Source organism: Petromyzon marinus, chromosome 59, assembly GCF_048934315.1.
Source record: "Petromyzon marinus isolate PM22_M1 ecotype Great Lakes invasive population chromosome 59, UKy_Petmar_22M1.pri1.0, whole genome shotgun sequence".
Lineage (NCBI taxonomy): Eukaryota > Metazoa > Chordata > Hyperoartia > Petromyzontiformes > Petromyzontidae > Petromyzon > Petromyzon marinus.
Genome location: NC_133725.1, coordinates 389,410 through 405,018, shown reverse-complemented (window position 1 = coordinate 405,018; position 15,609 = coordinate 389,410). Strand labels below are relative to the sequence as shown.

Here is a 15,609-nt window from a genome sequence, read left to right as displayed (position 1 = left end):
GGGCTACTTGGGTAGTGGGGGGCTGACTGACAGCGCGGGGCTGCGAGCTGACCACGCGTCCCATTGAGCCTCCCGGGACAATGGGGAGCTCTACGGATGGCGGTGTAAGAGAAGTGCTCTCCGCTGTTTTTTGGGGAGCTATTTAAGTGAAACGACGACGATTGATTTGTAGGTAGGAGGCAGCGATAGGAGGAAGGTGCTGGATGGGGGCGGACGGTGAGGGGTGGGGGGCGATGGTTGAGGTCAGCAGCGGTCACTCGCACCTGGGAGCCGTTGACCCCGGGGTCCCCGGCTGGACCGGGGTGCCCCATCATGCCCTGCGGACGAGGCGACGGACACGGAGAGACCACGCAGAGGGGCACGAGTGGGCAAGACAAGACACACGCAGGGACTAACTCAACCTACTATTTATTATTGATGTTACTCGGTGTAAGGCCCACTCAGCTGCTATGTCGCTTTTTGTTATCAGAAGCGACCTGGCCACAGATGATAGCCCAACGGAATCGGCGGCTTACCACCACCACCACCACCATCATCATCGTGTGGACAGTTATAGCAGCAGCCAGACACTCTAAACGCGTTGTGACGTCGTTGTGACGTCGTTGTGACGTTGATTCTAAAATGTGGAGGGGAAAAAAGCGGAGGACCTGGAGAAAAATCCACGCAGTGACCACGGGGGGAGAGAGAGAGACGCAAACTCCAAATACACAGCAGCAGCAGCAGGCGTCAGTGTCAGTGGGATGGGTGGGGTGGGTGGTTGGGATGCGGTGGGAGGGGTGGGGTGGGAGAGGTGAGTGGGGTGGGTGGGTGAGGTGGGGTGGGTGAGGTGGGTGGGTGGGGTGGGTGAGGTGGGTGGGGTGGGTGAGGTGGGTGGGGTGGGTGGGTGGGGTGGGGTGAGGTGGGTGGGGTGGGGTGAGGTGGGTGGGTGGGGTGAGGTGGGTGAGGTGGGGTGGGTGGGGTGGGGTGGGTGGGGTGGGGTGGGGTGGGTGGGGTGGGGTGGGTGGGGTGAGGTGGGGTGGGTGAGGTGGGTGGGGTGGGTGAGGTGGGTGGGGTGGGTGAGGTGGGTGGGGTGGGTGGGGTGGGTGAGGTGGGTGGGGTGGGGTGAGGTGGGTGGGGTGGGTGGGTGGGGTGGGGTGAGGTGGGTGGGGTGGGTGGGGTGGGTGGGTGGGGTGGGGTGGGGTGGGTGGGGTGGGTGGGTGGGGTGGGGTGGGGTGGGTGGGGTGAGGTGGGTGGGTGGGGTGAGGTGGGTGAGGTGGGGTGGGTGGGGTGGGGTGGGTGGGGTGGGGTGGGGTGGGTGGGGTGGGGTGGGTGGGGTGAGGTGGGGTGGGTGAGGTGGGTGGGGTGGGTGGGGTGGGTGGGGTGGGTGAGGTGGGTGGGGTGGGTGGGGTGGGTGAGGTGGGTGGGGTGGGGTGAGGTGGGTGGGGTGGGGTGAGGTGGGTGGGGTGGGTGGGTGGGGTGGGGTGAGGTGGGTGGGGTGGGTGGGGTGGCTGGGTGGGGTGGGGTGGGGTGGGTGGGGTGGGTGGGTGGGGTGGGGTGGGGTGGGTGGGGTGGGTGGGTGGGTGGGTGGGTGGGGTGGGGTGAGGTGGGTGGGGTGGGTGGGGTGGGGTGGGGTGGGGCGAGGTGGGTGGGGTGGGGTGGGGTGAGGTGGGTGGGGTGGGTGGGGTGAGGTGGGTGGGGTGGGTGGGTGGGGTGAGGTGGGTGGGGTGGGTGGGTGGGGTGAGGTGGGTGGGGTGGGTGGGGTGAGGTGGGTGGGGTGGGTGGGGTGAGGTGGGTGGGGTGGGTGGGGTGAGGTGGGTGGGTGGGGTGGGTGGGGTGAGGTGGGTGGGGGGGGGTGGGTGGGGTGGGTGGGGTAGGTTGGGGGTTGGGTTTGGTGGGGGGATTGGGTGGGTGGGGGGGGGTGGGGTGGGTGGGGTGAGGTGGGGTGGGGTGGGGTGAGGTGGGGTTGGTGGGTGGGGTGAGGTGGGTGGGTGGGGTGGGTGAGGTGGGTGGGGTGGGGTGAGGTGGGTGGGGTGAGGTGGGTGGGGGGGGTGGGTGGGGTGAGGGTGGGTGGGGGGGGTGGGTGGGGTGGGGGGGGTGGGTGGTGTGGGTGGGGGGGGTGGGGTGGGTGGGGGGATTGGGTGGGTGGGTGGGGTGGGTGGGTGGGGTGGGTGGGGTGGGTGAGGTGAGGTGGGTGAGGTGGGTGAGGTGGGGTGGGTGGGGTGGGGTGGGTGGGTGGGGTGGGGTGGGGTGGGGTGGGTGGGTGGGGTGGGTGGGGTGGGTGGGTGGGGTGGGTGGGGTGGGTGGGTGGGGTGGGTGGGGTGGGTGGGGTGGGTGGGTGGGGTGGGTGGGGTGGGTGGGGTGGGTGGGTGGGGTGGGGTGAGGTGGGTTAAGGAGGGGTGGGTGAGGTGAGGTGGGTGAGGTGGGTGAGGTGGGTGAGGTGGGTGGGGTGGATGGGGTGGGTGGGGTGGGGTGAGGTGGGGTGAGGTGGGTGAGGTGGGTGAGGTGAGGTGGGTGAGGTGAGGTGGGTGAGGTGGGTGAGGTGGGTGGGTTGGGGTGGGTGGCCAGCACCGCACACTCAAATCACGCGACACAACTCACGGGCAAAGCGTCAACGCCTTCTCAGGACCAACCAACACATCGCATCTCCGATGGACACAAAACAAACGTGAGCAAGACCGATCTAAATGAATGAATGAACATATATAGTTTGAATTAATAATCAGAATCTGTATTTACACTGCAGGAAAAATCCTATGAGCTATAAAGCTCTTTATTCAGAGATGTCCAGTAGGGGCACGGGCTAAGAACGTTGCAACAACAAACACGATAGCAGTGCAAATACATTAAAGGTGAACAAATCACCCAACACACAAACACATCCCCATAGCTCAACAAAGTGGCCCATTATTTGGACATTTATAGCAGCCATAATTACCTGTAATGATCTCAATGCATGTTTCTAAATGAATGACCAAACGATTGAAGAATTAATTAAAGGACCAAATAAATGAATGACCAAAGGAATTGAATGAATCATCCAAGGCAATGAACGACTGACTCAACGGGAAGAATGACCAAACGATCAGAAAGAATGACTTAATCGAACGAAAGCCCACCAATGGGCGTCATGCATGACACGTTGGCACGACGAGGCAGTGACGCGAGCTCACGGCGCGTTTCTGCTTTAAGGAACGACTCACCTCAACTCCGGAGGGACCCTGCAAACCCACGAATCCGTAATCCCCCTGGGAAACAAGCGAATGTCATTAAAGTTGGGAAGAGAAACCCCTCGCCCCGCCTGGACCCCCACCCCCAATCCCCCCGCGTCCCCCACCACCTCCCCACGCAAACTGAGCGAGCCGGGCAGACGAGAAACTCGCGTCAAGCCACGGCCGTGGAAAGAGTGAATTGTCCTTTCATAGCCACAGGCACGTGGCAGGAGAGACAGACAGGCAACAACCGCCACACACATACACGTGCACACGCGCACACACACGCACACACACGCACACACACACACACGCACACACACGCACACACACACACGCACACGCACGCACACACACACGCGCACACACACACACACGCAGGCAGGCGGACGGATACACGCGGTGGCTGTCACTGCTGTCACTGCTGTCACTGCGGTCTCCCGCTCGTCCGTCAATTGGCATTTCCAGGAATCTGCGCTTTTCTGGGAAAGGTTGGGCTGAGGTTGGCGCGGTGGTGGCGGAGGTGGTGGTGGCGGTGGTGGTGGTGGCGGTGGTGGTGGTGACGGTGGTGGCGGTGGTGATGGTGATGGCAGTGATGGTGGTGGCGGTGGTGACGGTGATGACGGTGGCGGTGGTGGCGGCGGTGGTGACGGTGATGACGGTGGCGGTGGTGGCAGTGATGGTGGTGGTGGTGATGGCGGTGATGGTGGTGGTGACGGTGGTGGCAGTGATGGTGGTGGTAGCGGTGGTGATGGTGATGGTGGTGGCGGTGGTGACGGTGATGACGGTGGTGGTGGCAGTGGTGGTGGTGGTGGCGGTGGTGGTAGTTGCAGCGTTGGTGGTGACGGTGGTGGTGATGGTGGTGGCGGTGATGGCGGTGCCGGCGGTATTGGTGGCGGTGATTGGGAACTAAAACTCACCACTAATTAATATTTTGCCGGGTGTAAAGCCCCACTAAGCTGCTACGTGGCTCTTTCTCAGATAGCTCGACGAAGTGGCTCATCGTCACCGCGTGGACATTTACAGCGGGGCCAAACAATCATCGTGGTCGACCTGGGCGGAAAAATCCACGTGACAGTGGTGAAGAGGGAAAGAGAGACACGCAAACCCCCAATATACAGCAGGCGTCAGGGTTGGGATCGAACCCACGACCTCCTGTGGAGCAGGCGAGGGAGGTCACCGGAGCTCTCGATTGAATTGAACCGAAAACGCTCCACGCGCACATCAGCAGCGCCGTGGTCGTGCCAAGCGAGTTTCTGATTCGGTGCTGCCGTGCGCAGGTGACTAAACGCAGCGAGTGCGGCGGCACACGTCCCGGAAAGCACGCAAGCACGCACACACATACACACACACACGCACACATACACACACACACGCGCACACGCACACACGCACACGCACACACGCACACACGCACACGCACACACGCGCGCACACGCGCGCACACGCGCACACGCACACAAGCACGCACACGCACGCACACAGACGCACACAGACGCACATACACGCGCACACACGCGCACACACACACACACACGTGCATACGCGCACGCAGACACGCACACACACACGCACATACACGCGCACACACGCGCACGTTGAACTCCCGTCGCGCCGTACGGAGCGGACCGTCAGCTGATTGGAGGTGCGTGGAGGGGAGTGGGGGGACGAAGAGGAGGAGGAATCGCCGCGCTGGGTGTGAATCGCGGTCACTCACGGGGAGCCCTGTGGCACCGGCCGGCCCAGCGACTCCTTTGACGCCGGGAGGGCCCTGAAGAGATGTGAACACACAGACACACATACACACATACATACATACACACACAGACACACACAGACACACACATACACACAGACATACATACACAGACACACACATACACACAGACATACATACACAGACACACACACAGAGACATACATACATACACACACAGACACACACATACACACAGACATACATACACACAGACACACACATACACACAGACATACATACACGCACAGACACACACACACAGACAACAACAACAACCGCCATTCGCCACTAAGTGGCGGTGACGTCACCACGACGCTTGTGCCAGGCTATGTGCACCCTGAGGCCACGTGAAGTGTCGAACGCCCGCTGGCAGGAGGTCACGGGGCAGACCCAGGTGCCACGGGTCGACTGACTGAGTTGACTGGCTGATGCACCACCTGTGCCCCCTACTGTGCCAATCTGCTGTGCTTTAGCCACCCGGCGCTCCGCTCGTTGTTCTGAGCGTCGCTCCTCCGCCCTCCGTTGTTGTTGGAGGGCGACTGCCTCCAACTGCCCAGTAGCATCCTTCACGAGCCTCCTCCACAGAGGCCGATCTTGACACCGCTGGTACCAGTCATCGGCAAGTCCACTCAGCTCCACGTCCTCCTGTACCACATCACTCCATCTCTTCTCTAGCCCGTGCCGCGCCCGCTTAGCCCCCTCAATCCGGCCAAACAAAAGCTGTTTCGGCATGCGGTGGCTGGGCATGCGGGCTACATGACCCAGCCATCGCAGCCTTGCCTGCCGGAGGAGCTCACCGATGGGACCCTGCCCAGATCTTTCAAGGATTTGTGAGCTCCTCACACAATCCAGTCTGGTTAAACCCAGGATGGATCGTAGGCATGCTAGCCTAAATGTTTCTAACCGGCGAAGACATACACACACAAACACAGACACAAAAAAGACAAAGATCGCCCGTAAAGATTTAACGGACTGTAGGGGCAAGTGCTGTTAGCGAGCACCTTTGAAGGCCGGCACGGCACATGAGGTGGCCAACACCACGCCCGGCCGCCTTTGTCTCCCTAGTGGCGATGTTTACACATCGCACCGGGAACTCATTTTAGGCTGAGTCGACCTACAGGAGGCCCCGGACCGTTTCAGGTTAATAGTCACCGGTCTTGGCCGTGAACGGGAATCGAACCCGGGACGCCAGGTGCATAGCGCAGCGCGCTAACCACTGCACCACCGCCCCCCAGACACACGCACAGTGACACACACAAACAACAAACGAATTGAGGGCAATTTAAACGCAGAGGCCGGATGGAACCAACCCGGTTACACTAAGTCCTCGTTCCGTTACAACGAGAACGTGCACACCTCCGGCATGACGCGGGACACGCTCCGGCATGACGCGGACGCGCTCCGGCATGACGCGGAACGCGTTCCGGTATGACGCGGGACGCGCTCCGGTATGACGCGGGACGCGGTCGACAATGAATTACTTTCGCGGTCTGCGTGGTTTGTGAGCGGTGTGCGGGAATCTCGGGAGTATGCGCAGAGTGATAGGTCGGTACGCGGTGGCGAAGTACTCTCTCATCTCTCACCACGAGACCTCTCTCTCATCTCTCACCACGAGACCTCTCTCTCATCTCACCACGAGACCTCTCTCTCATCTCACCATGAGACCTCTCTCTAATCTCACCATGAGACCTCTCTCATCTCACCACGAGACCTCTCTCTCATCTCACCACGAGACCTCTCTCTCATCTCACCACGAGACCTCTCTCTCATCTCACCACGAGACCTCTCTCTAATCTCACCACGAGACCTCTGTCATCTCACCACGAGACCTCTCTCATCTCACCATGAGACCTCTCTCATCTCACCACGAGACCTCTCTCTCATCTCACCACGAGACATCTCTCTCATCTCACCACGAGAACTCTCTTTCATATCACCATGAGACCTCTCTCTCATCTCACCACGAGACCTCCCTCTCATCTCACCACGAGACCTCTCATCTCACCATGAGACCTCTCTCTCATCTCACCACGAGACCTCTCTCTCATCTCACCATGAGACCTCTCATCTCACCATGAGACCTCTCATCTCACCATGAGACCTCTCACCTCACCATGAGACATCTCTCTCATCTCACCACGAGACCTCTCTCTCATCTCACCACGAGACCTCTCTCTCATCTCACCATGAGACCTGTCTCTCATCTCACCACGAGACCTCTCATCTCACGACGAGACCTCTCTCTCATCTCACCATGAGACCTCTCATCTCACCATGAGACCTCTCTCTCATCTCACCATGAGACCTCTCTCTCATCTCACCATGAGACATCTCTCTCATCTCACCATGAGACCTCTCTCTCATCTCACCACGAGACCTCTCTAATCTCACCACGAGACCTCTCATCTCACCATGAGACATCTCTCTCATCTCACCATGAGACCTCTTTCTCATCTCACCACGAGACCTCTCTCTCATCTCACCACGAGACCTCTCTCGTCTCACCACGAGACCTCTCTCTCATCTCACCACGAGACCTCTCTCTCATCTCACCACGAGACCTCTCTAATCTCACCACGAGACCTCTCATCTCACCATGAGACATCTCTCTCATCTCACCATGAGGCATCTCTTTCATCTCACCATGATACCTTTTATCTCACCACGAGACCTCTCTCTCATCTCACCACGAGACCTCTCTCTCTCATCTCACCACGAGAACTCTCTCACATCTCTCATCTCACCATGGAACCACTCTCTCATCTCACCATGAGACCTCTCTCTCATCTCACCACGAGACCTCTCTCATCTCACCATGAGATCTCTCTCTCATCTCACCACGAGACCTCTCTCTCATCTCACCACGAGGCTCTCTCGTCTCACCACGAGACGTCTCTCTCATCTCACCACGAGACCTCTCTCATCTCACCATGAGATCTCTCTCTCATCTCACCACGAGACCTCTCTCTCATCTCACCACGAGACCTCTCTCGTCTCACCACGAGACGTCTCTCTCATCTCACCATGAGACCTCTCATCTCACCATGAGACCTCACTCTCACCATGAGACCTCTCTCTCATCTCACCACGAGACCTCTCTCTCATCTCACCATGATACCTCTTATCTCACCATGAGACATCTCTCTCATCTCACCATGAGACCTCTCTCTCTCATCTCACCACGAGACCTCTCTCTCATCTCACCATGAGACCTCTCTAATCTCACCACGAGACCTCTCTCTCATCTCACCATGAGACCTCTCTCTCTCATCTCACCATGATACCTCTCTCTCTCTCATCTCACCATGAGACCTCTCATCTCACCATGAGATCTCTCATCTCACCATGAGACCTCTCATCTCACCATGAGACCTCTCATCTCACCATGAGACCTCTCTCTCTCATCTCACCACGAGACCTCTCATCTCACCATGAGACCTCTCTCATCTCACCACGAAACCTCTCATCTCACTACGAGACCTCTCTCTTATCTCACCATGAGACCTCTCTCTCATGTCACCACGAGACCTCTCTCTCATCTCACCACGAGACCTCTCTCTCATCTCACCATGAGACCACTCTCTCATCTTACCAGGAGACCTCTCTCTCATCTCACCATGAGACCTCTCTCTCATCTCACCATGAGGCCTCTCATCTCACCATGAGACCTCTCTCTCATCTCACCACGAGACCTCTCTCTCATCTCACCATGAGACCTCTCATCTCATCTCACCATGAGACATCTCTCTCATTTCACTACGAGACCTCTCTCTCATCTCACCATGAGACCTCTCATCTCATCTCACCATGAGACCTCTCTCTCATCTCACCATGAGATATCTCTCTCATTTCACCATGAGACATCTCTCTCACCATGAGACCTCTCTCTCATCTCACCATGAGACCTCTCATCTCATCTCACCATGAGACCTCTCTCATCTCACCATGAGACCTCTCTCATCTCACCACGAGACCTCTCATCTCATCTCACCACGAGACCTCTCTCATCTCAACACCAGACCTCTCATCTCATCTCACCATGAGACCTCTCTCTCATCTCACCATGAGACCTCTCATCTCACCATGAAACCTCTCATCTCACCATGAAACTTATCATCTCACCACGAGACCTCTCACCTCACCATGAGACCTCTCTTTCATCTCACCACGAGACCTCTCACCTCACCATGAGACCTCTCTCTCATCTCACCATGAGACCTCTCTCTCATCTCACCACGAGACCTCTCACCTCACCATGAGACCTCTCTCTCATCTAACCATGAGACCTCTCTCTCATCTCACTATGAGACCTCTCTCTCATCTCACCACGAGACCTCTCTCTCATCTCACCATGAGACCTCTCATCTCACTATGAGACCTCTCTCTAATCTCACCACGAGACCTCTCTCTCATCTCACTATGAGACATCTCTCTTATCTCACCACGAGACCTCTTTCTCTTCTCACCATGAGACCTCTCTCTTATCTCACCATGATACCTCTCATCTCACCATGATACCTCTCATCTCACCATGAGACCTCTCTCATCTCACCATGAGACCTCTCATCTCACCACGAGACCTCTATCTCATCTCACTTCATAGTCCCCCGCCATGGGAAAGGCTGCAGGCCGATTTTAAACAGCCAACTTGATGCAAATTTGATTTCACTTACAGGGACTCCTATACTTACTAACGGGTTGGGTTCCAGAAGTCTGCTCTAAAGTCGATTTGTTCGGACGTCCAACTTTACTCCTGTCAATTCAAAACGTGTTGTACGGCGTGTACACCAAACACGGAGGATTGCTTTAAAAGTTGTATAATCTCCTGTAGATGCCACTGGTTCTTCACGTTCTGGAGATGTAGCTGCCACTGGTTCTTCACGTTCTGTAGATGTAGATGCCACTGGTTCTTCGCGTTCTGTAGATGCCACTGGTTCTTCACGTTCTGTAGATGTAGATGCCACTGGTTCTTCGCGTTCTGTAGATGCCACTGGTTCTTCACGTTCTGTAGATGTAGATGCCACTGGTTCTTCACGCTCTGCAGATGTAGATGCCACTTATTCTTCACGTTCTGTAGATGTAGATGCCACTGGTTCTTCACGCTCTGCAGATGTAGTTGCCACTGGTTCTTCACGTTCTGGAGATGTAGATGCCACTTATTCTTCACGTTCTGTAGATGTAGATGCCACTGGTTCTTCACGCTCTGCAGATGTAGTTGCCACTGGTTCTTCACGTTCTGTAGATGCCACTGGTTCTTCACGTTCTGCAGATGTAGATTCCACTGGTTCTTCACATTCTGCAGATGTAGATGCCACTGGTTTTTTCACATTCTCTAGATGTAGATGCCACTGGTTCTTCATGTTCTGCAGATGTAGATGCCACTGGTTCTTCACGTTCTGCAGATGTAGATGCCACTGGTCCTTCACATTCTGCAGATGTAAATGCCACTGGTTCTTCACGTTCTGCAGATGTAGATGCCACCACCGCCATATTTTGCGCGGGGCAGTTTAACTTACGACTCTCGGTCCGAGCAGGCAACTGGACATACGGACCAGGTTTGTTCGTATCTCTGAATGTTCGTAAGTAGGGTAGTCCCTGTACTGATTCTCTATGGTGTATATACAAAGTGACTCCCTCCTCCCCTTAACGCGTCTTCGCTTAACGTGTCAGGAACGCATCTACTACCAGCGCATTGAACGAATAATGTTTATTTATCTTTGATCAAGGAGACTTGGGGACTACTTGAATCTACTACTTTATATTTTACCAGGTAAGGCCCCTCAATAAGCTATTGTGTAGCTCTTTCTCAGAAGCGACCTGGCCATCACAAATGATAGCTCAATGGAAGTTGCTTATCATCATCACCATCATCACGTGGACATTTATAGCAGCAGCCAAATCCTTCTGAACACGTTGTGACTTTGAGTCTAAAAGTGGAGGGGAAATAAAGCGGAGGACCGGGAGAGAATTCCACGTGATCACGGGGAGAGAGAGACACGCAAAGTCCAAATATACAGCAGGCGTCATGGTCGAGTCTAACCCACGACCTCCTGTATACCAGGCGAGGTGGTTAACATCTCGTCTTTTAGGGGGGTCGGGGGGGGGGATGGTGGGTAGCATTCACCAACTTAGTTCCAGTGTATCCATAGCGGGGGAGGGGGGGGGCATCGCAGAGTAATCTCTGTGTGATCCACCAACCCCAGTGATTATTCTCTTGCGTGAATGCAGCAACGGCTCTCGGTCTCTCTCAACTCACCATGGCTCCCAGAGCTCCTGGCAGCCCGGGGTCGCCCTTCTCTCCCTGTGCGGACGAAGACACACGGCGAGCGAGCAAGAGAGTGAGAGAAAGAGAAAGAGTGAGTGAGTGGGAGAGTGAGTGGGAGAGTGAGTGAGTGGGAGTGTGAGTGAGTGGGAGAGTGAGAGAGAGAGTGAGCGAGAGAGAAAGAGAGAGAGAAAGAGAGATTGTGTGAGTGAGTGGAAGAGTGAGGGAGAGCGAAAGAAGAAAGAGAGAGTGTGAGAGAGTGAGTGAGCGAGAGAGAGGCAGAGAAAGAGTGTGTGAGAGTGAGTGGGAGAGTGAGTGAGTGAGAGAGTGAGAGAGAGTGAGCGAGAGGGAGAGTGTGTGAGAGTGAGTGAGTGGGAGAGTGAGGGAGAGAGAGAGAGCGAGAGAAAGAGTGTGTGAAAGTGAGTGAGTGAGAGTGAGTGAAAGAAAGAGCGAGTGAGGGTGAATGAGTGAGAGAGAGTGAGAGAGTGAGTGAAAGAAAGAGCGAGTGATGGAGTGAGCAGAGAGCGAGTGAGAGGGATGGTGAGACTAGTCAGCCACAGACACTCGTGTCCATCCGCGCTACAACTCGCTGATCTGTGTTGGTGATTTGATCCCCTAGACACTGTGTCGTCTCAACCACCTACATTGTGCTCGACCACCGCATTGCAAGTGTTACGTAAAGACGAGCACACCGATGGAGTACAAAGCTCTCTACCCAGCGAGCCTCGGAGAGCCCCCAGACGATTCTTGACAAGTTTTCTAAGGAGTGCGGGGGCCGACGACTGCTCCCACTGTATTCTTGGTTCTTTCGGTAAAGTCACGTAGAAGGGAAACAATTAAATAATAAAAATATAAAACAATAAAATTCTCACGACGTTTAGACTGCAACACAAGCAATCATCATCAGGTGTGAAAACCACGGCAAGAAAATTTGAAAAAAGTGGCTTTTTTTTTAAGACCGGCACGGCCGCATGAGAGGGCGGGTAGCCATCACCACGGCCGGCCGTCTTTGTCTGCCCAGTGGCGATGTTTACTCACCGCACCGGGCACTGAGTCGATCTAGGGCAGAGGCCCAGGACCGGTTCAGATAATCGTGGCCGTGAACGGGAATCGAACTTGTGGGTCACCTGGTTCGTAGCGCAGCGGTGCGCTACCTGCTGTGCCACCACTCCCCACAACAGACGCATACAGCACAGAGTGGAAAACACGGAGTGGACAACACGGAGTGGACAACACAGAGTGGACAGCACAGAGTCGACAGAAGGGAATAGACAGAAAAGAGTGGACAGAAGGGAGTAGACAACACGGAGTGGACAGAAGGGAGTGGACAACACGGAGTGGACAACACGGAATAGACAACACGGAGTGGACAGAAGGGAGTAGACAGAAAAGAGTGGACAGAAGGGAGTAGACAGAAGAGAGTGGACAGAAGGGAGTAGACAACACGGAGTGGACAGAAGGGAGTGGACAGCACGGAGTGGACAACACGGAGTGGACAGAAGGGAGTGGACAGAAGGGAGTGGACAGAAGGGAGTGGACAGCACGGAGTAGACAACACGGAGTGGACAGAAGGGAGTGGACAGAAGGGAGTGGACAGCACGGAGTGGACAGCCACTCGCCTTGGGTCCTCGTTCGCCCTTTGGGCCGATATCACCAACATCACCACGGTAACCCTGTGTGGGAGATGCCATCGTCATCACCATCATCATCACAACCATCATCACCATCATCACCATCATCACCATCATCATCACTGTTAAAACCACTACTCCCATCATCATCACAACCATCATCACCATCATAACCACCATCATCATCGCCATCACCATCGCCATCATTATTACCATCATCATCATGAACACCGCAACTATCATCATCGTTACCACCATCTTGCTGTATCCCTCTGCGGCTCGCCCTGAACACCCTAACAAGGGAGACGTTTCAATTGATAAAGAATAAAATAAACCAAACTCACCTGGTCTCCCTTCTCTCCGGGTGGCCCTCTCTCTCCTTTGTCTCCCTGCGGTCCCTAGGGCACAAATAACCACCCGCACCACGCACACACCACACACACACCACGTGGTTTGGACAGGATGGAGCTACCGGTCTTGAACCCTTCCCCGTGTGTCCAAGACGTCTGCAGTGTGGCTGGGTGGGGTCCCGTTCACTGCCGAGTCTCGCAACGTGGCAAGCGGCTCGACGTTAATTTTCTTTAGAGAGGCGCAGTGGTGGTTAGCGCCGTTGTTTCTATAAAGACGTCGTTACTCGCCGCAGAGAACCGTAGCGACACGACCGCCGCCACTCTACGATAGCCGGCGCCAAAACTGCGTGGCGTGCCCCTCCCCCCCTCCCCCGCGTGGCCTTGCGGGCGAGCCTCGGTACCGATAAAGTTATTTTACGAACGTGCGTACGTCATCGGGAACGCATGCCGTATGCCTGCATGTACGTCATCGGAGTGCGAAAGGGTTATTAAAAGCAAGCGATAAAATAAATACTAAAAAAAACAGCCATTTTCTTACGGGCTCTCCGGGCGGGCCCAGGGGTCCTTGCTCGCCATCGTCGCCTTGGATACCGTCGGGCGCGGGCCGGCCTGCAGGCCCGGTGAGGCCTGGTAGGCCCGACTCCCCCTGCTCGCGTGAAACAGATCACATTTAGCATGGGAGATGTAGCAATTCGTCGTCATGAATGACAACAACTTGTCAATCGCTTTTTTTAGTCGGATTAACACCTAGTAGGCTTTTGCGACCAATATTCATAATTGAGGTTTTTGGGTAAGATCGCATAAATATGTGTGGTTAAACCCGCCACCACCTGACACAGCCAATTAGTAAGGTTTGTCACGTCAACAAAACATGCCAATTCGTTACTAGTACAGCACACCGCTTGTGTGTTGGAGAGTAAACCCACGACATTTACAATTTAACGACACATTTATATTTCCACGATCTAACCCAAAAACCTCTATTATGGTTTTTAATAGGTGGGCTGAGAAAATTCGGCTCACCGGCCTGCCTCGCTCCCCTTTCTCTCCGTCGTTTCCCGGAATTCCTGGCGGTCCCTGGGGAAGAGAGAGAGAGTTGAAGGTCGTTAAGTCCACAAAAAAACGCAAACCCACCGACGAGTGATTGTCCGACATTTACATATTTGAAAAACGGAACGTTGGAACGCAAGTCACGGTCAGCCGAGGGTTGGCAACGTTACCAACGGGGTTTGTGGCCCACAATGGTCCGGTCCGGGGTTGTATGATTTATACCAAGACGGGCAGGTTAAACCGAGTGAGGAGGAGCCGCTAACAAACGATACCGGTGCTTTTGAGACGTAGAGGCCTTTCGTGACTGATATTATTCGTCACAATTCAGGCAAATTCAACCCGACGAAGTTGGTTGTTGTTGTTGGAATAGCCAGCAAAACGTCGCGGTTACTCGAATTGGAAAATGCTGTTGGTTTCACTCTCCAACACACAACCGGTGTGCGCTGAAGTTAGTAACTGCGCCACGTTTTGTTCACGCGACAAACCTTACTCATTTGGCCACGTCTGGTGGTTGGCGGGGTTAACGACACATTTATGCTCGTGCGCTCTAACCCCAAACCTGCTTACCAATACGGTTTTGTTGTACAGGGAAATTGAGTTTTCAGGTCCATAAAGCAGACAGCCGTTTCAATACCGACACATTTTATTGTCTATTTGTTTATGTTTCTCCCGTGATGGGACTCTGTAGGATTAACGTTGAGATTTAGAAAGGCGCTGGGTGACAAAGAAGGTCTTAATTGGTCTCTAAAAAGGTAGGGCACTGATAAGGGGTTGGCGGGTTTGTAGTTTAAATTCCAAACGAATAAAACCTCTACTATTAAGATAGCAGCGTGTAGCATTCAAAAGAGGGCACGAATGAGTGCCGGTTAATTCGCAACCGTGGGTAACTCACCCGTGGGTAATCAAGGGTTAACCGCGTATACAGTTTTATTGAAAGTTTATCAGTCAGTGCGGTCGATCATCCAGCACTCCCTGACTCACTCCAGTCACCCGCTCAGCGGCGGTCAGTCACCTCCTTATCACTCCGCTGCCGCTACTAACACGGCCACCGCTCCCGGGAACTTCACCCGCCGATTTCTCCGCCGGCGTCTATATTTCACGCCGACTGGATTCATCTCACACCCACACCCCTTGTGGTCAACCACCACACTGTTGGTCACAGCAACACAACTCGACCATCACCCACCCACTCACTCAACTACTCGATACCTCGCCTACACGCTCTCTCGCCCGCCCACCCACCCACACGCCACACCGCGGCCTGTAACACTTCCTGCCTCTTCCCCTCGCGTCGCCTCGTTTCTCGCCAAAGCTCTTCAAACTCGCGCCTTCGTCGGCCCTGCCTGTTCCTCGCCGCCTCCGGGCCTGC

The 15,609-nt window shown here is 55.2% G+C and overlaps 2 protein-coding genes across 4 annotated transcripts in view; both read right to left on the bottom strand.

Moving 5' to 3' along the window:
* Positions 1-11,266, bottom strand: part of LOC142905309 (uncharacterized) — a 30,638-nt gene extending 19,372 nt beyond the window's left edge. For both annotated transcript variants that reach the window (XM_076052960.1, XM_076052961.1), the window contains exons 1-4: positions 11,204-11,266; positions 4,906-4,959; positions 3,180-3,224; positions 264-317 (exon numbers count right to left, since the gene is read on the bottom strand). In XM_076052960.1, coding sequence (XP_075909075.1) covers positions 264-317; positions 3,180-3,224; positions 4,906-4,959; positions 11,204-11,206 — 156 coding nt within the window. In that variant the 5' untranslated portion in view covers positions 11,207-11,266. The remainder of the gene's footprint in view (positions 1-263; positions 318-3,179; positions 3,225-4,905; positions 4,960-11,203) is intronic.
* An 874-nt stretch (positions 11,267-12,140) lies between these two features.
* The window catches only part of LOC142905817 (uncharacterized), a 112,579-nt gene continuing 109,110 nt past the window's right edge, over positions 12,141-15,609 (bottom strand). For both annotated transcript variants that reach the window (XM_076052957.1, XM_076052959.1), the window contains exons 14-17: positions 14,214-14,267; positions 13,729-13,836; positions 13,185-13,238; positions 12,141-12,882 (exon numbers count right to left, since the gene is read on the bottom strand). In XM_076052957.1, the coding sequence (XP_075909072.1) occupies positions 12,244-12,882; positions 13,185-13,238; positions 13,729-13,836; positions 14,214-14,267 (855 nt within the window). In that variant the 3' untranslated portion in view covers positions 12,141-12,243. The remainder of the gene's footprint in view (positions 12,883-13,184; positions 13,239-13,728; positions 13,837-14,213; positions 14,268-15,609) is intronic.